At 36.5% G+C, this 22,242-nt stretch overlaps 1 protein-coding gene across 2 annotated transcripts in view; it reads right to left on the reverse strand.

Moving 5' to 3' along the window:
* Positions 1-5,236: 5,236 nt before the first annotated feature.
* The window catches only part of FYTTD1 (forty-two-three domain containing 1), a 67,201-nt gene continuing 50,195 nt past the window's right edge, over positions 5,237-22,242 (reverse strand). For both annotated transcript variants that reach the window (XM_006869381.1, XM_006869382.1), the window contains exons 5-9: positions 19,374-19,470; positions 18,938-18,999; positions 16,675-16,749; positions 8,943-9,069; positions 5,237-5,553 (exon numbers count right to left, since the gene is read on the reverse strand). In XM_006869381.1, the coding sequence (XP_006869443.1) occupies positions 5,455-5,553; positions 8,943-9,069; positions 16,675-16,749; positions 18,938-18,999; positions 19,374-19,470 (460 nt within the window). In that variant the 3' untranslated portion in view covers positions 5,237-5,454. The remainder of the gene's footprint in view (positions 5,554-8,942; positions 9,070-16,674; positions 16,750-18,937; positions 19,000-19,373; positions 19,471-22,242) is intronic.

The raw sequence follows: 22,242 nt of genomic DNA on the forward strand, positions 1-22,242 counted from the left end.
AAATGGGCAATGTATATCTAGAAGGGATAGAAAAGTGAGTAGGTAAATAAAATCCATTAGTAGGATGAAGGATAACTCTTTTTGCATGGAAGGGATTGCAATCATTGAGATGAAACAGTGTATGATTTGTTTCTTAATATAAAGCTGATGACCTTGTCTGTAAACCTTCACTCAATTCACAATTAAAAAAAAACAAAAAAAACCCACAACGATACTGAAGGAAGAAGTCCAACATATACTAAAGACACTGGGAAAGAACATGGTTCTGGAAATTGATCGAACACAAATTTACATCTTTCAACAAACGATGCGGCACTGGAGGCAATCACTCATCTATGCCAAGAAATTTAGAAGACAGCTACCTAGTTAAGTGATCGGAAGAGATAAATATTTATGCTTATTCCAAATAAAGGTGACGCAACAGAATGCAGAAATCATGAACAATATCAGTATCACATGTAAATAAAATTTTGCTAGAGATAATTCAAAAACAGCTGCAAGAATACATTGACAGGGAACTTTCAGAGGTTCAAGCTGAATTCAGATGAGGATGTGGGATATCATTGCTGATGTCAGATGCTTCTTGTCTAACAGAAGAGAATACTAGAAAGATGTTTATCTGTGCTTTATTGACTATGCAAAGGCTTTCAACTGTGTGGATCATGACAAGTTATAGATAACACTGCAAAGAATAGGTATTTAGTAACACTTAATTGTGCACATAAGGAACCTGCACATAGACTAAGAGGCAGTCATTGGAACAGAACAAGGGGACACTGAATGGTTTAAAATGAGGAAAGGTGTGTGCCTGAGCTGTATTCTTTCATCATACTTACGAATGAGGCCTCAGGATTGCGATATGTTTGCTTGCTGAAACTGAAGAAAATACTGGTATGGGTGAATATAAAGAAAACAAAAACCTTTACCACTGGACCTATAAATAACATCATGAAGTAGAGAAAAGGTTTAAGCTATCAAGGCTTCAGTTTGCTTGGATCCACTATCAACACTCATGGAAGCAGCAGTCAAGCAAAAAAAGGATATACTGTATTAGGCAAATCTGCTGCACAAGACCTCCTTAAAGTGTTCAAGAGCAAAAATGTCAATTTGAGGACTAAGGTGATCCTAACTCAGCCATCCTATTTTCAACAGCTTCGTATGCATATGAAAGACAATGAGTAAGGAAGACCAGCACAGAAGAATTGATGCATTTGAGTCACTGTGCTGGAAAGAGTATCAAAAGTACCACGGACTGCAAGAACAAACAAATCTGTGGTACAAGTATAGCCAGAATGCTCCTTAGAATCCTGGATGGTATGACTTTGTCTCTCATACTTTGTCACTGCAGGATGGACCAGGTCCTGCAGAAAGACATCATGATTGGTAGAGTGGAGGGTCAGCAAAAGAGAGGAAGACCCCTAAGCAAGATGGACTGGCACCGTGGCAGCAGGTTACAAGGGTAACCACGATTATGAGGATGGCACAGAACCAGGCAGTGTTTTGTTATGTGCAGAGTCGGAACTAAGTTCATGGCATCTAGCAACAATGAATGGTCCACAATAATTCATTTTTTTTGTTGTAAATTGGGGTTTATTGAAATACCACTTTTAAAAGAGAGGAAACTAATTTCAGATTGATATATCCCAAAGAAGCTCTTTAAGGGAAACTTAAAACACATGCTTTTTTGTTTTGTTTTCGTTACAGTGGGAAAAAAAAAAAAAAAAATCTGATGAAAGCCCCAGAGTATTCTGATCACAAAGGAAGTTATTTTCTTCCCTATTCTACCTGCATTCAGAATGTATAATATTTATTCTCGGTGATGCTAAGTCAGCAATTTTTTTTTTTTAATCTTTTGGTAAAAATAAAAACAGAACAGAACCTGAAACTGTGTATGTTGTGTGAATTATAAGCTTACTGACAGCAAATATGATACTATACCTATTCTAAAGAAAAGCAGCCCTGATGGTTTAGTGGGTTATGTGTGGGTTACAGATTTCTAATCCACCAACTACTCTGAGGGCAAAAGAGTGTTTGAGCTCCTGTAAAGACATATAGCCTCAGATACCTTATAATACAGGGTCACTTTGAGTTGGAATCGACTCAAGGGCACACAATTACCACAAACCACTATTTTAACAAAGCAATCCTAGGGTAGGATAAGCACTGGACTGCTAACTATAAAGTCAGCAGTTCAAACCCACCTGTTGCTCCTCGGAAACCCTACACAGGGTCAGTATGAGTAGGAACTAACTTGAGGATACTTAACAACAACAACAACAACATTCTAATAAAGAGTAACTATTGGGCAATGAAGTATGTATCATCACATTTGGAAATAATTTATAATTTAAATTGTGGTGGAAGTTTATTATGCATAGTAGAAATAAAAAGGCATAATGTTTTATTAGGAACATTGGCCTTTAAAAATTAACTCCGCTCAACTTGAATTTCAGAGTCCTGGTGTGGATAAGCACTAGACTGCTGACTGCAAGGTCCCTACACAGGATCACTATGAGTTATAACTGACATTAACAGCACTTAACAACTCAAATATCAAAATACTCGTTATAACTTGAAGAGATTTACTTGCCATGCTTAAAATATTAAAACGCATGGCTATTTGTAATTCCTAGATATCTGCCAAGCCACACACACTATTGCAACTTTAGTTTGAATAGTAAAATAAAATAAATGAATCATATAATATCAAACATGCTATAATTATTCTCACTTGCCTTTGGGAATTTCCAAAGTAAGAGCTCACACTGAATTTACAGAGAAATTTTCACCTTTAAACATTTCACCTTTAAACTTTACTAAGTTAAGGCCTCTCTAGTACTAATACTGGACACTGGACACAAATCCTCCCTGCCCCCTACTTCTGACTACTACATGGTGGAGCAATAAATGAAATAGTCAAAACACACTCAGTGACACCAGTATTAAAGTCTAGGTTGATTTGTCAATTTAAGTGGTAGCTAACTTTAAAATTCTTGAAAATTATAAGTTTAATAATTACTACAATGTTTCTTACAACAATCAAAAAACCAGAATGCAATCCTGATAGCTAAGAATAAACCATGGGAAACCTGTTAACATTTTATTTTAAAAAAATGAACAGTTTCAGAATAGATCTAAATGTAACTTTTCCAAAAAAACACCAAAAAGTACAGTGTAAAGCACCTCCTTATTAAATACAAACTTTCATTTTGTGATGCACTGCATCAACGTTTTGCATACATACACCTTGATGCAAAGGGAATTTTAAGTTACATTGCATTTGAAACAAAACAAAAGCCAAACAAACATCCACTAACATTAAGATATGAAAATGGATGACTACTACCACATTAATTGCTACAAACTCCAACAAAGGAAATTTTCCCTTCAACAAAACATATCCTTTTTTTATATACACAACATATAACACTCAAGAGTTTTAATTTAGTTGTACTAAAGGCAAAATTTTATATTTAAAAAGAAAATTAAGTTACAGATACACAGAACAGCAAAAGTTTAATATACCAAAGACATGTTGGATGCACTTAATGTCATTATTTGGGGCAACTTCAAGATTTAAAAAAGGCATTAATAATAGCTTTATACAATAATATTCAAGGTAACTCAAAGGGAAAATGAAAAACACCTTTACACAAATTGTTCTAAAGACAGTAAACTTAATCTCAGTTGTTTTCCTTTGCTTTAAAACAAGCCATCTCTAAAGCAGTCTAAAATGTATTATTTTTGGATTAAGTATAAGCATTCATATTTGCAAAAATGTTTTGCAGTGGGTCCTTGGCCTCAGTGAAAAGCATAAAATGGCTAAGGAGATACTAGCGTTTATTTTCAAATTCTGTGACTGGCTTCCCATAATCCCTTAATAGTAGAAATGCTGGCAAAATATCAGATATTTAGGATCGGATTTAATTCTTTGGTATAAGCATGAAACCGTTATTGACAGCTTCTAAATAAACCATTATGTAAGAAGGCTAGTTTACTTAAAAAGTAACCCAAGGAGCACAAAAGAGACAACAATGAAATCAAGTATATAATTCAGGGCAGGCAGAAAGGATAACATAATGTTTTGTGAATAGGAAAAGTCAACAATAATAATACACTCTAGAGAAGCAATGCCTACTTAGATGTCTTAACATTATATAAACCAAAAGGTCATACTTCAAGATGACCCAAGCTTATAATTTGTAGTTGGAATATTTCACTGCACTTTGGCATTTTACTGTAACATATAGTATACAACTATGTAGAGGACTCAGCACTATCTTGGCACAACAGACTAACTTGTTCATATACTCTTTTGGGCGTGGGGGACCTTTTTCTCCCCATAATTTCCTGAACTTTATATCATAAAATAAATCAGAGATATAAAACAATGTTACAATTTAACTCTGTTATCCTTGTATTTTTTTTTCCCATTGTGACATAAACACGTATATTTTTGTTTTTAGAGAAGTACAGTTTTAATTTAGAAGTTTAAAAGCTTAGAAATTTTAGCTTTTTAAATATGAAGAAAGTGTAGGACTTCATGGCTATTAATTTTACTACCAAAATATCTAAAGGATCAATCCATTTTAATAACTTTACTTCTTTTAAATATCATTTGAAGAATTCTTTGTAGAGACTAGACTCAAAATTACACTATATCCAAAGACTGTACCTAAAATTTGGGCTTTGAAGTTTTCCGCCTCAGGTACTACCTTCTTCAATATGATGCTTTCATTCAAGCTTTCTTCACTGACTAACCTGTCAGATTTTACATCGGCTCTTCTCATGGATCTATCAGATAATTTTGTAAACATACATTTACAGCCTCCAAACATCAACAGTTTAAACTGAGACTAATGCCTAGGCATTAACATTTCTTGTTAAAAGTCTGACACTTAAGATTTACAGCTCTAGGGATTAACCTAATATATCTGAAAAATTAGTTCCAGCAATTCCCATAAATCTTATACCCCAAACAGGAATCCTAATGAAATTAAAAAATATATGTGTCTCCACTGAAGAAAAGGCAACTTGTACTTATTACATCAAATACTATTAAAGGATAAATGACAGCAACAAAGGGATTTACTCATATTTCTGAAGACCAAGATTTACCGTGGCAAAGTCAAAGGAGATGAGATACTAAATACCACTATCATAAAAATAATCAATTTCTATCTTTCTGCTGCATGAGGAACAACGAAGTCAAATAGAGAATTATTCTGTCTGGGCCACCATAAAATCTGTAAGAACAAATAGATATATTCCCTGTTATTCTTTCAGGGCATTATTTTATACATGTTAAAAAAAAAACAAACTTCAAAAATAAAGATGAGTTATTTAGCCTTATTGACTATTTTCAAATAGTTTCTTGAATTTCTGTGACAAGCTCTTCAAGCAATTCAACTTTTCAGACAAAGTTGTCACTCAATAGTCCTTTTGACAAGGGATCTATCCCACAGTTACAAAGCGACTTCCTCCTTTGTTGAAGGTGAGAGTGGCTCTTTGTTCCTTCAGGATCCCAAACCGCTCATTCAAAGTCATCCCTGTCTAGAGAAAAATAAATAAGTAAGTAAGTAAGTAACACCTTGACTGTAAGCCATATTTGCTTTGGAACAATGTGATCATAATAGTAATGAAAAATAATAGCTGAAAATTTCTAAATATTTATGTATATGGCCTCATTTAATCCTAACAAAAACCATAGAAAATGGGTGGAGTTAGAAGTTAACTTGTCTAATAGCTCCAATATATAAGCCAAGTAGTCTGACTCATAATTTACATCCCCTAACCAAGAAAGTCCTGGTGTGGCACTTTGCACCAGACTGCAAAGCAGTTTGAACTGCAAGGTTGGAGATTCAAGCTCACCAATCACTCCTCGGAAACCCTATACAGGGTAACTATGGGTCAGAATCAACTCAATGGCACTTAACAACAACAAAAACCAATATAATTCCTACATTATAAACCATATACTTTACATTCATACATAAACCATATACATACACAATACACTATTGTGCCTACAAGGAAGCGTGGTAGCACAGTGGATTACAAGTAGGGTTGCTAACTACAAGGTCAGCAGTTCGAATCTACCAGTTGCTTTGCGAAAAGGATGAGGCTTTCTGCTCCGATAAAGATTTATAGCCTGGGAAACCCTATACAGGGTCGCTATGAGTCAGAACTGACTTCACAACACATCACTACCACCACAATGTCTATAAGCAATACATCAAAGATGCCTCCTCTATTTGAATCACTTTCAGATTGTACACTCTTACCAATGTGCCTCTGACATGGTTTTTGGGTTTTTTTGATTACTAGGAAGTGCATCCAAATGACACTTTCAGTGATAAAATAAAATAAAAATGCACAGAATAAATCTGGTTAAATTTCTGTCAACACTATGGTCTTCAATTTCATAGATTCTTTTTTAAATGGACATGAAAACAAAACCTGAACAAATCCCAGCACTCATTCACGATAAAAATTCCCTGCAAATTAGAAGGGAACACCCTCTCAATATGATAAAAGGGATTTATAAAACCTGGTGGTAACATCATTCATAACTATGTGTGGTGAAACATTTCATGGTTTTTCCTTAAGCTTGGGAACAAGGATACATGCTTTCATCACTCCTATTCAACGTTGTACTGGATGTCTTAGCAATTACAATAAAGTAAGAAATAAAAGGCTTAAAGACTGAAAAGGAATTTCGAGAATGACAATTGATAAAACCAAGTGATATACTACTTCACACCCATTTGGTACAGTCAAACAATAGATAATAACAAGTGTTGGTTGAGGACAGAATGAAATTTGAAACCCTCAATCAATGCTTTGCAGCTGCTGTTGATATGTGCCCTTGAGTTGGTTCAGACTTATAACAACCCTGTAGGATATGGTTTTTGAGGCTTTAACTCTTCATGGTAGCAGAAAGACTTATTTTTCTCCTGTGTAGTGGCTGGCAGACTTGAATCAGATTTCATGGTTTGCTGCCAGTGCTTATTGGAAAGAGCCACTGGGATCCCTCATACACTGCTAGTGGGGATATAAAATGGTGCAGCCAGTTTGGAAAACAGCTTGGCAGTTACTCATAAGGTTAAATACAGAGTTACCAGTCTAGCCTGTCAAATCTACTTTTCTCTTTACCAGCTCATTCAAAACTTCATCCCTATTTACAAAGACATCTCAAACCATTTGACATATGTATGATGTAGTGAATATACCATCAATTAAGGGATATCGAGTCGGGATAATCTCTCCCATGTCAAGATACAATTTAAACTTAAAATCTTTTAGAAAGTGAAAAGATAATCTATAAACATGGATTTTCCTCCCCCTCTCAGCTACTAAATATACTGTGACAATGCTTTGAAACTTCTGGGGGGGGAAAAAAGCGATCAATCTAGTACATTTTAAATACAGAAATAAGTAGTGAGTGATAAAACATGGAAGCTTTTACAGCAAATACACTAGCAAATATTTTGTGCAAATATAAACAAAGCTGTAAATGGTCTGTATTTCCTCTTTCTTTTTATTACTCAACAGACCACAAAAACATATTCAGAAAGGAAAAGTTTAGAGAACAATATACTGTGGAACAAAGTTAAGACCCAGCCACCATCCTTCTATATAACAAGGTGCTCGCTCCACTATCCTTTAGAACCCAGCTTCCAAGGAGTTATTCCTTGAATAAATCATGATAGAAATACTTTGAAAAGAATGGTAGTAAGCTTATTCCACATAGAAATGGGACCCAAGCAATCAGAAATGGTTGAGAAACTGTCTTCCCATCCTTCTTCCGAATTGCCTCACTTCCAAACAATGTCCTTATAAAGCATGTAGTACACAGAGAGAAAATCTCTAGGCTCCTATTATGAACACAGACCTTTATAATATTTAGTTGGAAAAGATAAAAAGCTTATTATTAATAGCAAGAGTTGAACACCACGATGAAAATATCTATTGCCACCAACCTATTGGAAGACTTCTGGTGTAAGCACTGTAGGACAAGCACAGGACTGCAAGGTCGGTTTGAACCACAAGGTCAGTGGTTCAAACTCCCTAGTCGCTCCTTGGAAACCCTACACTGGGTTTTCAGAACTGACTCGATGGCACTTAACAACACTTAACAACAACAACCGCCTATGTGAAGACTGTTCAGATGGCCAGTATTTTGTTACCCATGTAGTTACCACAGTAAAAATACTACTACTAATAATAAAAAAGAAAAAATGCCATCTTTCATTCATTTACTAAATTAGTATTTACTGAGTCTATCACATTATGCTCAATTCTAGGGACAGAATAGTGAAGAGGAAAAGCAAAATCCTTTCTCTCATAAAACTTCAATTTGACCAACAGAAAGCAGCAATTAGTTTGTGTAACTATAACTGGGATAGATATCAAAAAGAGTAAAGGATGCTACAAGTAGATATAACAAGGGAAAATTGACCTAGATTTCAAAGTTCTGAGGATGACAGAAAGATATTATTGAGTTGAAAGTCACATATGCAAAATGGAATAGTTCAACTTGAAGAAACTTGAAAGAAAACCAAAAAGAATACAAAACCTAGAAATAATATAGATACTCTGGTAGCGTAGTGGTTACGAATCGGGCTGTGAACCTCAAGGTCAGCAGTTCGAAACTACCAGCGGCTTCACAGGAGAAAGATGAGGCATTCTGCTCCCATAAAGATTTACAGCCTCGGAAACCCTGTGCAGGGTTGCTATGAGTCGGAACTGACTCCATGGCACTTAACAACAACAACAACATATTACTGTGAACACTGGAAAATTAATATGAAAGCATAAAACTGTACCAAATTAGCTAAGTTGCCTAAGACACCTTATTTAATTTATCCAACAACAGTTGTTGTACTAATGAAAATATTCTCAATGAATGGCCTGAACAATATAGAGGAATAAAAACTTACTTGCTTTCCAACACTATTTATGTCAAATTGTAGAGGAACACCTTTAGGAACTTTCTTTACATCAGATTGCTCCCGTTTTGTCAAGAATGAGGGCACAGAGGTACGAGTTAATCGTGGTTTCTGAGTTCTATTAACATAAAATGAAAATTAAAACAGATCAGCATAACAACGAAAAGAAAAAGAGATCATTTGCCACTTAAAACACCTTGACTTACACACCAGTGTTTAAATAAACTGGGGCTGTACTGTGTCCTCAAAGATGATTTCCAAGGACTGATCCTCTACAAAAATAAACGAACATCTGAAATTTTTGAAACCCATCTTTCTATTTCAATGGCTAGTTTAAAAACTCAATAAACCTAGAATGGTTATGAAATATAATTAAGCTTATACAGACACACAAAATATTTAATAAAAAATATTCATAAAAGGGATATCTATTTGTTCTCTAAAATGTAAAGTTGTTCAGGATATGAGGGAGCTTCAGAAAGTTCATGGAAAATGGGATTAATAAATAAAATTAACTGAATTTTCCCACAAACTTTTTGAAGCTCCCTTGTACAATCAATCAGCCACCACTTGTCTATCAGTCTGTCATACTGTGGTGGCTTGTGTGTTCCTCTGGTATTTGAAATGCTAAATTTTACAAAACCAGTGTTTTAAATACCAGAGGAACTTGTATATAGATCAAGAGGCAGTTGTTCGAACAGAGACGGGAACACTGAATGGTTTAAAATTAGGAAAGGTATGTATCAGTATTGTATCCTTTCACCATACTTATTCAATCTGTATGCTGAACAAATAATCAGAGAAGCTGGATTATATGAAGAAAAACATTAGGTCAGGACTGGAGGAAGACTCATTAACAATCTGTGATAAGCAGATGATACAATCTCGCCTGCTGAATTTCAAGAGAACTTAAAATAACTTATTGATGAAGATCAAAGATTACAGCCTTTGGTATGGGTTGCATCTCAATGTAAAGAAAACAAAATTACTCACCACTGGACCAATAAATAACATTCTTATAAATGGAGAAAAGATTGACATTGTCAATGACTTCATTTTGCTTGGATCAATAATCAATACTCATGGAAGCAGAAATCAATTGACATACTGCATTAGGCAAATCTGCTGCACAAGAACTTTTTAAAGTATTGAAGGGCAAAGATGTCAGTTTGAGGACTAAGGTGTGCCTCACCCAAGCCATGGTATTTCAATAACCTCATATGCATGCACGATTTGGAAAGTAAATAAGGAAGACCGTAGAATGGACTGATGCATTTGAGTTAAGGAGTTGGGAGAATACTGAAAGTATCATGAACTGCCAAAAGAACAAACTGATGTATATTGGAAGAAGTACAGCCAAAGTGCTCCTTAGAAGCCAGGATGGCCAGACTTCATCTTCATCGTTCATACTTCGGACAAATTGTCAGGAGGGACCAGTCCCTGGAAAAACGTTATCATGTTTGGTAAAGTGTTAGGTTGAATAAAAAGAGGAAGACCCCCAACAAAATGGATTGGCACAGTGGCAGGATCAAAGGGCTCAAATGTGAGGTTGGCCCAGGATCGGGCAGTGTTTCATTCTGCTGTGCACAGGGTAGCTAAGAGTCAGTACCAACCAGATGGCACCTAACAACAACGTACACTAGGCCTCACACAACTGAAACTTTGTTGTACTGTGGTGGCTTGTGTGCTGCTGTGATTCTGAAAGCTATGCCACTGGTATTTCAAATACTAGCAGAGCAGACTCACCCATGGTTGACGGTATCAGCGAAGATTCCAAACGAAGAATTAGAAGGGAATAGGTAGCTCAATTTTCAGGGACACTGTCTGATATAGTGTTGGAAGATGAGGCCCTCAAGTTGAAAGGCATTTAAAATACGATTGAGGAAAAGCTGCCCCCTCAAATTAGAATTGACCTTAATAATGCATATGGAGTAAAGCTTTCCATTTCATTTGCTTATGAAGCATAACTCAAATGAGAACAAACAGCTATAAACATCCATTAATGACTGCAAAAATAGAATACATGAAGTATCAATCTAGGAAAACTAAAAGTTATCATAAAAGAAATGGAATGCATAAAGATCAATATTCTAAATATTAGTGAACAGAAATGGATAGGAATCTGTCACTTTGAACTGGACAATTGTATGGTTTACTATTCCAGAAATGGCAAATTGAAGAGGAAAGGTATTACATTCATTGTCAAACTGAAAATTCGAAGATCTTGAAGCACAATGCTGTTTTGAATAGGAACATCTATATGCCTGCAAAGAAGATCAGTTAATATAACTATTATTCAAATTAACATGCCAACCACCAAATCCAATAATGAAGGAACTGAAGAATTTTACCAACTTTTTCAGATTGAAATTGATCAAACATGCAATCGAGATGCACTAATAATTACTGGTAATTGTAATGCAAAAGTTGGAAACAAAGGAGGGATCGATAAGATCATTAATTTATTCATTAATTGCAACTACCTTTTTTTCAACAAGATAAAAGGCAACTAACTATGCATGTGTACCACATCAGATAAAATACAAAGAAGCCAAGCTGACTGACTATACCCGAGCAAAAACACAGTAGAACAGTTCATTAACATCAGCCAAAACAAATCTGTAACAAATTGATTATATCAGCAAAAGCAAATTGCTCATCATATGCAAGTTCAGGCTGAAGCTGAAGAAAACTGAAAGTCCATGAGAGCCAAATACAACTTTGAGCTTACACCACCTAAATTTAAAGACCATCTAAAGAACAGATTTGATGAATTGAACACTAATGACTGAAATCCAGAGGAATTGTAAGATGACATCAAGAACATTACACATAAAGAAAACAAAAGGTCATTAAAAAGACATGAAAGAAAGAAATAACCAAAGTGAATGTCAGGAGAGATATTTGGATGTAGACTAGCTAAAGTGAATGGAAGAAACAATAAAAGAGTTGAACAAAAAGATAGCTCAAGAAGAGAAAAGTATTATAATGAAATGTGCAAAGACCTGTTGTTAGAAAACCAAAAGTGAAGAATACACTCAGTATTGAAGAACTGCATAAAAAAAATCTAAGTATCAATAAACAACACTGAAGAATTCTCTAAGCAAAATATTGATAGATGCAAGAAGCATCAAAAGACGACAGAAGGAATACCTGGAATCACTGAACCAAAAAGAATTGGTTGATGTTCAACCATTTCAAGATGTCTCTGGTAGCGCAGTGGTTACGAATTGGGCTGTGAACCTGAAGGTCAGTAGTTCGAAACTACCAGCTGTTCCGCAGGAGAAAGATGAGGCTTTCTGTTCCGGTAAAGATTTGCAGCCTCGGAAACCCTGTGTAGGGTTGCTATGAGTCGGTTCCAACTCCATGGCACATACCCACCACTACCATATAGCTTAAGAAAAGTGGTACTGAAGAAAGAAGTCTAAGCTGCACTGCAACAGTAGACAAAACAAGGATCCAGGAATTGATTGAATCTCAATTGAAATGTTCCAAAAAATTAATGCAGTGCTAAAAGCATTCACAGAGTCCTGCAGTGGTGTTGTGGGCTAATGCATCAGACTGCAAAGTTGTATGAACTGTAAGGTCGGTGGTTCAAGCTCACCAGCTGCTCCTAGGAAATTCTATACAGGGTTGCTATGGGTCGGAATCGACTCGACGGCACTTAACAACAACAAAAGCATTCACGAGTTTACATTTAGTGACAGCCATCTGACTGGAAGACATCGATATTTTTGCCCATTCCAAAGAGAGATGACACAATAGAATGTGGAAATTATCAAACAATATTACTATTATCATATGCAAATTTTTTTTTTTTTTGAGACGATAATTTTAAAACAGTTGGAGCAGTATACTGATAAGAGAGCTGCTCAAAAATTCAAGCTGGATTCAGAAGCAGTCATGGGAGGAGGATATATATCAGTGCTGATGTTAAGTTGAATTTTGGCTGAAAGGAAAGAATACCAGAAAGATGCTTATTTGTACTTTTTAGTGCCTATGGCAAAGGATCACAACAAACTATGGATAACATTGTGATGAAGGGAATTCCAGAACACTTGACTGTGTGCATGTGGAACCTGTACAAACACGAGGAAGCAGTCATTCAAACATAACAAGGGGATACTGCATTATGTAAAATCAGAAAAGATGTGCGTCAGAGTTGTATCCTCCCACCATATTTATTCAATACATATGCTGAGCAAATCTGAGAAAAGGGAAGTACATGAAGAAGAAAGTGGCATAAAGATTGGAGGCAGGATCATTAACAACTTATGATAGGCAAATAACACAACCTTGTTTATTCCAAGTGAAGAGGACTTAAAATGTACCAGTGAAGTGCAAAGAAGATCAAAGACTACAGCCTTCGTATGGATGTAAAGAAAACGAAATCCTCACAATTAGACTAATAGGCAACATCATAATTAATGGAGAAAAGATGGAAGGTGTCATGGATTCCACTTTACTTGGATCTACAATGAATGCTCATAGAAATCAGTGAGCAGTTAAGAAATCAAACAATGTTAGGATAAGGGGACAGAACGAAAATTATGGGCAGCAGTGGAAAAGATCAGAGGGGCAACAGCAGGAAAGACCAACAGAACCATGAAAAATACACCCTGAAAATACAAATAACAGAGGCAGGATGTGGGCAAGACACGTAAACTATCACCTTGTCAGGTAGGCAGGATATAAGTAAGATTATTAAAAATCAATTGCTCAATAGAAAGCTCGGGCTGAAATAAGAAAATTAAAATCAGTCCACAAGAGCCAAAATATGACCTTGAATATATTCCACCTGAATTTAGAGTTCATCTCAAGAACAGATTTGACGCATGAGACACTAAAGATCAAAGACCCGAAGAGTTGTGGGATGACAACAAGAACATCATACAGGAAGAAACCTGTAAGTCATTAAGAAGAGAAGGAAAAGACCAAAAAGGACGTCAGAAGAGACTCTAAAACTTGCTCTCCAGTTTAGAGATGGAGTCCTGGTGTGGCACTGTGGGTTAATGCATTGGACTGCAAGGTTGATATGAACTGCAAGGTCAGTCACCAGCCACTCCTTGAAAACCCTTTACAGGGTTGCTGTGAGTTGGAACCAATTCAACAGTACCTAACAACAATACCCAAATTTCTCTATTTTGTGACATATTGTAAATGCTAGCCTCTATGCCTGTGATTATAGCCCCATTTTGAAATGAGTTGCTAAGAAGCAAGATTAAGGTGGGGGAGGAAAAATTACAGTGGAACTAAGGATGTCCCCACCTTAGTGGAGGGTGTGACCTGGCCAACTGACTGGACGAGATTCTATTTGTGCCAATTCCAAAGAGAGATGGATGAGTCAATGGAATGTGGAAATCATCAGAAAACATCATTAATATTACATGCAAGTAAAATTTTGAAGATAATTTAAAAACAGCTGCAACAGTACATTGACAGGGAACTGCTAGAGGTTCAAGTTGATTCAAACAAGGACAGGGAACAAGGAAGATCATTGGTGACATCAGATAGATCTTAACTGAAACCAGAGAGTAACAGAAAGATGTTTACCTGTGCTTTACTGACTATGCAAAGACTTTCAACTGTTGGATTGAGCTATAGACAACATTTTGGAAAAATCACTTAATTGTGCTTATGAGGAACCTATATATAGACCAGAAGGGAGTAAGGAAACACTGAATGGTTTAAAATCAGGAAAAAAAGAAACACACCAGCCCCTACCCAAAGGCTCCGGGAATGGGCATTTATCCTCTAAGGGAGGAACCTAGAGCAGGGGATACTGGCTGAAAGTGCAGGGCTGTTATACCATTTCCAGGACAAATACTGTCTGCATGATTTTGTTTACATGCCTGAGTATAAAAAACATGTATGTAGAGAAATTTCATTCTAATATTAGGAGCCCAAATCTCTAAAACAAAAATAAACTACTTGGGTATGATTGGCTACTACAGGAGTACGCAAGTTGTTCTCCAGGAAGCCATCAAGGCAAGCAATCAAGTCCCTTCAGCACAAACCCCCCTCTAAAACTGAAACTCAAAGGGAACACAGGAGCAGGCATGTAAGCTTGCTGGCAACCACAATGGTCTGCTGGTGACTGGAAGATGGGGAAAGGCAGCAATGAAGAAATGGGCTAAGTTCAACCACAGTCCACAGACTCCCTTTAACCTGGAGATGACAGAGAGGAAGGGCTGGTTGGTCCAAAGTGTGGTTATAACTAGGGACTCCTGAGCCCATGGACAAGGACAGTCACAGAGGGCTAGAGCTGAGTGAGAGTGAAGCATCCAGCTGATATGAAAGGAGAGGAGATGCACAAGAAAATCCAAACTTGCAGACAGTACCCATCTGACCTAACCTCAAAAGCTTGATAATCAGAACTTGACTAGAGGAAGATAATAAAAAAAACAGTTTTTGATGAAGGAAATGAGTATAAATCACTACAATTTGATGAACTTGACCTATACTCTTGTATAAACAGCTCCCTAACCCTCCTAACTACTCTAGTTCAGATATAGAGGAGGCACAAAAAGATTTTCTCCCAGATGATCGGGGCTGGCAAAGGAACAGTCTTGAAGTCCCCTCTGGCTTTCTTTCCTAGGTCTATGGTGAACTGTCAAGACTTTTCATCAGAGCACTCACTCCCTGCACATCCTAAAGAATTTAACTGGAGGCCAGCAACTGTCCTAGGTGGGAGCTGCTGTGGTTCGAGCATATGACCAATGCCAAAGGAACAACCCTCACTATCATAACCCACACCTCCTCTAGTGACACCTGTCCAACATACAGGCTCCCTGAAGAGGGAAGGTTGGCAAATTGACTTCACTGCCACACCCCCCAAAAAGAGTTTCAAATATCTACTTGTCATATTGCACTGGGAAAATTTGCCGCAAAAGACCTCTTTAAAGTGTTAAAGAGCAAAGATGCCACTTTGAGGACTAAGGTGCCCTAGTATTTTCAATCACCTCATACTCTTCTGAAAATTGTACACTGAATAAGGAAGACTGGGCAAGTATTGCTGCCATTTGAATTATGATATTGGAGAAGAATACTTAAAGTACCATGGACTGCTAGAAGAACAAACAAAATCTTGAAAGAAATATAATCAGAATGCTCCTTGGAAGCAAGGATAGCAAGACTTCATCTCACATACTTTGGACAGATTCTCAGGAGGGATCAGTCCCTGGGGAGAAGACAGCTTGCTGAGTGAAGTAGACGGTCAGAGAAAAAGAGACAGGATCCCAAAATGAATTGGCAGAGAAGCTTCAACAACAGGCTCAAATGTAACAATTCCACAATGAGGGAACAGGGCTGGGCAGTGTTTGTTCTGTACAGTGTCTCCATGAGTCAGAGCTGCCTTGATAGCACTTAACAACAACTTGTACACTTGGGGGGTGAGAGACAGAGAAACATTTATAGTACTATTCCGTTTATTGTTCTGTGTATATAAATATGTATGTATACATTGCTATGTATAAACAGAATCTAAAAAAAAAATAAAAATTAGGTTTCGAAAGAGGATACTTTGGGGATGTAGAACCAGGAACTGAGGGAACTATAGCTTTATTCTATTCTATACTACTTCCATTTTCTGCCATGAGTGTATTATTTTATCTGTGCATCTTATATACCTAACTTGGACATCATAACCTGAGCAGAAGTCCAATACTTTTCCATTATATAATGACGTTGCAATTTTTTGCAAAAAAAGTAAATAAAGACTTACACTGGGCACTGAACCGCTCCAGGATTATCAATGGATACAGTCAAAATTCCTCCACTTGTGGTGGAAGTCCTCCATCTAGTTTCCAAAAATGAAAAATTTTCATTAAAATACTTTAGAAACCATCTAATGTATTCCACATGATAGCACATTTTTAAAGTAACCATTAACTTTTTATTTGCTTTTAAGGAATACAAATACCTGGACCCCACTATGATACAATAAATCAGAATCTTGGGTATTAGAAGTGGATTCTTGAATTCATTTAATATTTTTCAGTGTAATAAATATATGCATATTGAAAAAATAATAGATGAATATCCAAATACCTCTAACAAAAATCAACAGTCCCTTCCCTCATTATTCTCTCCCTTTGTATTCCTGCTCCCCAGAGGCAGTACATTTAACCCTTCCTGTGTGTATTACTCAATGGTTAAGCCCACTACTTTGTTAAATAAGAAACTTATGTATTAAAGTCTTGCCATGATGAATAAGAATAATTCCATCTCCAAGTGTTGATGCCTATCACTATTTTATTTCCATTATAACTTTAAATTTCTGTTTTTCAACAGTGTCTCTTGACTCCTTTTCCCTCCTTCTACCTGTTCTACTTTGTATCTAACTGTCAGTAGTTGTTAGGTACCATCAAGTCAGACTCATAGTGACCCTTTGTACAACAGAACAAAACACTGCCCGGTCCTGGGCCAACCTCACAGTTATTGCCACGCTGGGGCCCACTGATGCTGCCAATTTACCAATCCATCTCTTTGGGAGTCTTCCTCTTTTTCTCTGACCCTTCACCTAACCAAACATGATATCGTTCTCCAGAGACTGGTCCCTACTGACAACATGCCCCAAGTATGAGAGATGAAGTTTGGCCATCCTGGCTTCCAAGGAGCACTCTGGTTGTACTTCTTCCAAAAATGGCCACTACCAGTCCATTTCAGCTCACTAATGCCCAAGGCATCAATGTTTATGCATTCCATTTCATTTTTTGACAATTTCCAATTTTCCTAGATTCATACTTCGTACATTACATGTTCTGATTATTAATGGTTACAGCTGTTTCTCTTCATTTTGAGTTGTGCCCCATCAGCAAATGAAGGTCCCATGGGCTTTACTCCATTCGCCTCATCACTGTCAACTCTACTTTAAGGTGGCTTTTCCCTAGTCGCATTTTGAGTGCCTTCCAACCTGAGGGGCTCATTTTCTGGCACTATACCTGACAGTGTTTCTCTGCTATTCATAAGGTTTTCAGTGACTAAACATTCGGAAGTAGTTCGTCACTCTTTCTTCCTAGTCTGTCTTCCCCTGGAAGCTCATCTGAAACCTGTCCACCGTGGGTGACCCTGCTGGTATTTAAAATACCCGTGGCATAGCTTATAGAATCACAGCAACTCACAAGCCACCACAATATGAAAAACTGACAGACGAGTGGTGGTGCTACCTTTATTTACATTAGTCAAAACTTGACATTTACATTATATACTGTTATCAAATTAAGCTTCTATGCTTTGTCCATAGGTTATTGAAACAAATAAACTGTATCATACTACCACAGTTAAGTAAATATTGTTCATTTCAGAGGATAATATGCTAGGATCATGATTTTCTTCCTTATGATTTCCAATATAATGCCCCTTGAGCTAATAAAATCTACTGCTAAAATAAAATCCAAATAGCATTGAACTGATTACATTGCAGCTGATCTAGATCGTGTCCCATTTTAGTTAGCATCACACCTAGAACACAATCACATTTCATTTCCCAAAAAGTACCATAATTGCAAATGATTTGATCTCAAATCTAATCATATTGATAAAATGTAACCACTCACACTTGGGAAATGTCTATTCTAACAGATTACACATATTTTTAAAATACTTTTATAAGATAAAATAAAAGAAAGTAAGAGGAAAAATAATGCATGGTTACAAAAGTTTCTAAAAACTCTACTTTTCTATTTATTCACTGACTAGTTCATTTATAAACAAAGATAGCTAAAGGGACAAAACCCAAAAACTGTTATTAAAGTAGAATGAATAAAAATAAAATAATGCACTTGATGTTAACACTGTTATAATACTGACACACCTGAAAACATAAAAGGTTTTTTGAAAAAGAAAAAAAAAAAAAAGAATTTCGGGTTTAATGGTTAATTTACTTTGAGACTCAATTAATTTTTTTTAATGTGACACATGCTAATTTGGGTAGCTAATATCTGCGAGTTTTGAAATTACATCTTGTAATACAAATGGAGACTTACTGACGAGTTCTCTTTGCTACTACATCGTCTAGCAGTTGTTCTGTGTTCAACTGGGCCTGAACCTGAAGAGAAAAAAAAAAGCAAAAGGTTCCCACAGAAAGCAAAGGATTTGAATCCAAAGAGCTACATCCTGCTAAACAACTTTATTCAGTATGGTATGTGCATGAAGGAGTTTGCCTATTTTGACATCACTCCATTAGGATTCCTGTTATTAGAATAATGAGTGGTAAATACATGTTTATTCCTATATAAAATGTTGCTATGGAGACACAAAAAATTGGGAATCAAAAAAATGTAATAGAAAGAACTAATCATGTTTTTCACACCCCAACCTCAACCCCTACATCTCAATCATGGGTCATACTTATAATTGAGGATCACTAAAGGTTCATGATTCTTTAGGTAAAACAAAAATACCAACAATTAGCTTTTATACCTTTAGGCCTCTTCTAAAAAGAAAAGTTGCCTGACGAGTATCTTTCTGATGGCTTAATTTACTTCCACTTCTGGTAAAGTTGGCTGGAATGTTATTTCTGCAACAAAATCACATATACTATGAATAATCTGAGATATTTAATAAGCAATTTACAAACATCTTGGAAAAAAGAAACAAAAACCTGTTAAATTCAAAGGCTAAATATTTAAGGTACATAATGAATCCACTGCTTATCCCGTAGCGTTATTGCTAAGTTCCGACGAGTCGACTCTGACCCATAGTGACCCTGTACAGGGTTTCCAAGGAGCAGCTGGTGAGCTTGAATCGCTGACCTTGCAGTTTAAACGGGTTTGCAGTCTGGCGCATTAACCAACAGCACCACACAGAATAAGTACCAGATTGCTGTTTATTCTGTAGCACACCAGCACATCAAGGTTGGTGGTTCAAACCTGTCAGCTGCTCCTCAGAAACCCTATACAAGGTTGCTATTAGAATCCTGGTAGGAAACTGTAGGATACGCACTAGACTACTAACCACAAAGTTGGTGGTTCAAACCCATCAGTGGCTCCTAAGAAACCCTATACAGGGTTGATATATTGGAACCAACTAGACAGCACTTAGCAACAACAAATGTAAAGATGACTCTGAATTATCTCCTCATTTATATGAAGTTACTGACATTTGATTTAGAAGTGTCTTGCTCTGCAACTATCACATAATTTTGAACTAATTTATCTCCAAATACTCAGCTCTCTAATATCTGGACATATTAGATGAAGATAGCTATAGTAATATTTTAATGCTATTTTCTATATTTGGTGTAGAAGACATCCATTTTCAGCATTGCCATTAGCTGTTATTTAGTTGACTCCTAGCTCATGGCAACTCCATGTATAACGCAATAATCCTGTACTATCTCCATGATTGGTTGGAGATCAAACAGTTGTTTTCATTGGCTGATTTTTTTGGAAAGTAAATATCCAGTCTGTTTTAGTCTGGTAGCGCTGCTGAAACCTACTCAGCATCAAAGCAACAAACAAGCCTCCACTGACAGGCCGTGGCTGCACTGGCTGGAAATTCAACTCCAATCTCCAGTCAACCACCAAAAGACAATCACATCTACATACATCTTTGTCAAACTACTAAAAATAAAAAAAAATTAACGGAAAATCTTTAAGAAAATATCTCTTCCCCTCCCTCTTCCTTTACAAACAACTTTGTATGTACTTTTAATAAACTTGATTTGACTTTTACCAACTCTTTTCTGATTTTTATAGGAAGTTGATAGGTAGTAAAGTGCCAGAAAACAGAATTTCATGTATATGTGTGTGTATATATATATATATACTATATAAATAAGTGGAGTCCAGGTATAGCCCTGTAGGGCAAGCACTGGACCGCAAGGTCAATTTGAACCAAAAGATCGGTGGTTTAAACTCACCAGCCATTCCTCTAAAACCCTATACAGGGTTGCTGAGTTGGAACCATCTCGACAGCTAACAACATGTTAATTGGGTTACCTAGGGAAATTTTGCATTTGAATCTCCAAAGGTTGGAAATAACATATAAGTAAGTATTTAACTGGTTATCTAATCTTATTTTATTGTTGTTAAGGAGTTGGTTCTGACCCATAGCGACCCTGTACAGGGTTTCGGAAGACTGGCTTGTTAAGTTTAAACCGCAGACCTTCTGGATCAAAGCAACTCTGCAGTCCAATGCATTAACCCACAGTCACACAAGGACTCCAATTAACATGTGGTGGTGGTGGTTATGTGCTGTGTGGAGTTGGTTCCAAATCATAGCGATCCTGTACAGGGTTTCTGAGGCTGTAAATCTTTATGGGAGCAGAAAGCCTCATTTTTCTCCCACGGAACAGCTGGTAGTTTTGAAGTGCTGACCTTAAGGTTCACAGCCCGATTTGTAACCACTAAGCTACCAGAGCTCCTTCCAATTAACATGTAGTTTCATGCAAATAGCACTTCTTATTTGAAAAAAAATCCCCCTTTTCCATAAGGTGCTATCATCAAATGATTCCTAAAAGAAAAAGAGATAATGGTTAAGTAAAACTTCTATTCTTTTTAAGAGTCATCGAATCAGTTCCAACTTACAGTGATCCTGTGTAGGGTTTCCAAGGTACAACTGTGGGTGTGAACAGCTGACCTTGAGGTTAACAATCCTACACCACACCAGGATTATATTCTATTTATTCTATTTTAAGAGACCTCATAAGTTTTATTTTAAATTATCCTCTTTAGCAGATGAATAAATGGTACGTGAAACTAAAATAAAGGAAACTTATCAGCTTCCCTTTGGATTTGAATTGCTATAATGACAACAGATCATAATTTTTAAGCGTTCACTATTCCTTTCAATTTACTGTTAAAATAACTTCAGCATAAAAAGCATTCATGTAGGATACATTCAAGCTTGTTTTTCCACAAATAGCATGCATTATAATAAAGTATACTATTAAAAATTACCAAGGCTGTGTTAACACATTAAGCTTTCAGAATTCCCAAATTTGAGTAATTCTGGCTGAGTTGTTAGAACTTTTACCAAACAATCAGCTTTTATTATTTTTCTCTACATATCAAGAGAGCTAAAGTAGAAGAGTGATGCTTTAAAATTGTCCAAATTGAAGTCAACACTTTAAGAACTGTTTAACCCTTAGGGAACTGGATTAACCCCAGAGACATTCTGCTGCTTTGCTTGTCAGGCGTGGGGAATGGGGAGTTAATAGATGTTACTGATTCTGCAATAGTCCATCAACTATCATAGGTTTTATCCCCTGTTAAAGTTTTCAGAAGCTAGGCAAAGCATTGCGGTGCCTGGCTCTCAAACGTGCCATGTGCCTTTGCTCTCAGGTCAA

The sequence above is a fragment of the Chrysochloris asiatica genome, unplaced genomic scaffold (genome assembly GCF_000296735.1).
Source record: "Chrysochloris asiatica unplaced genomic scaffold, ChrAsi1.0 scaffold00130, whole genome shotgun sequence".
In the NCBI taxonomy this organism is placed as follows: Eukaryota; Metazoa; Chordata; class Mammalia; order Afrosoricida; family Chrysochloridae; genus Chrysochloris; species Chrysochloris asiatica.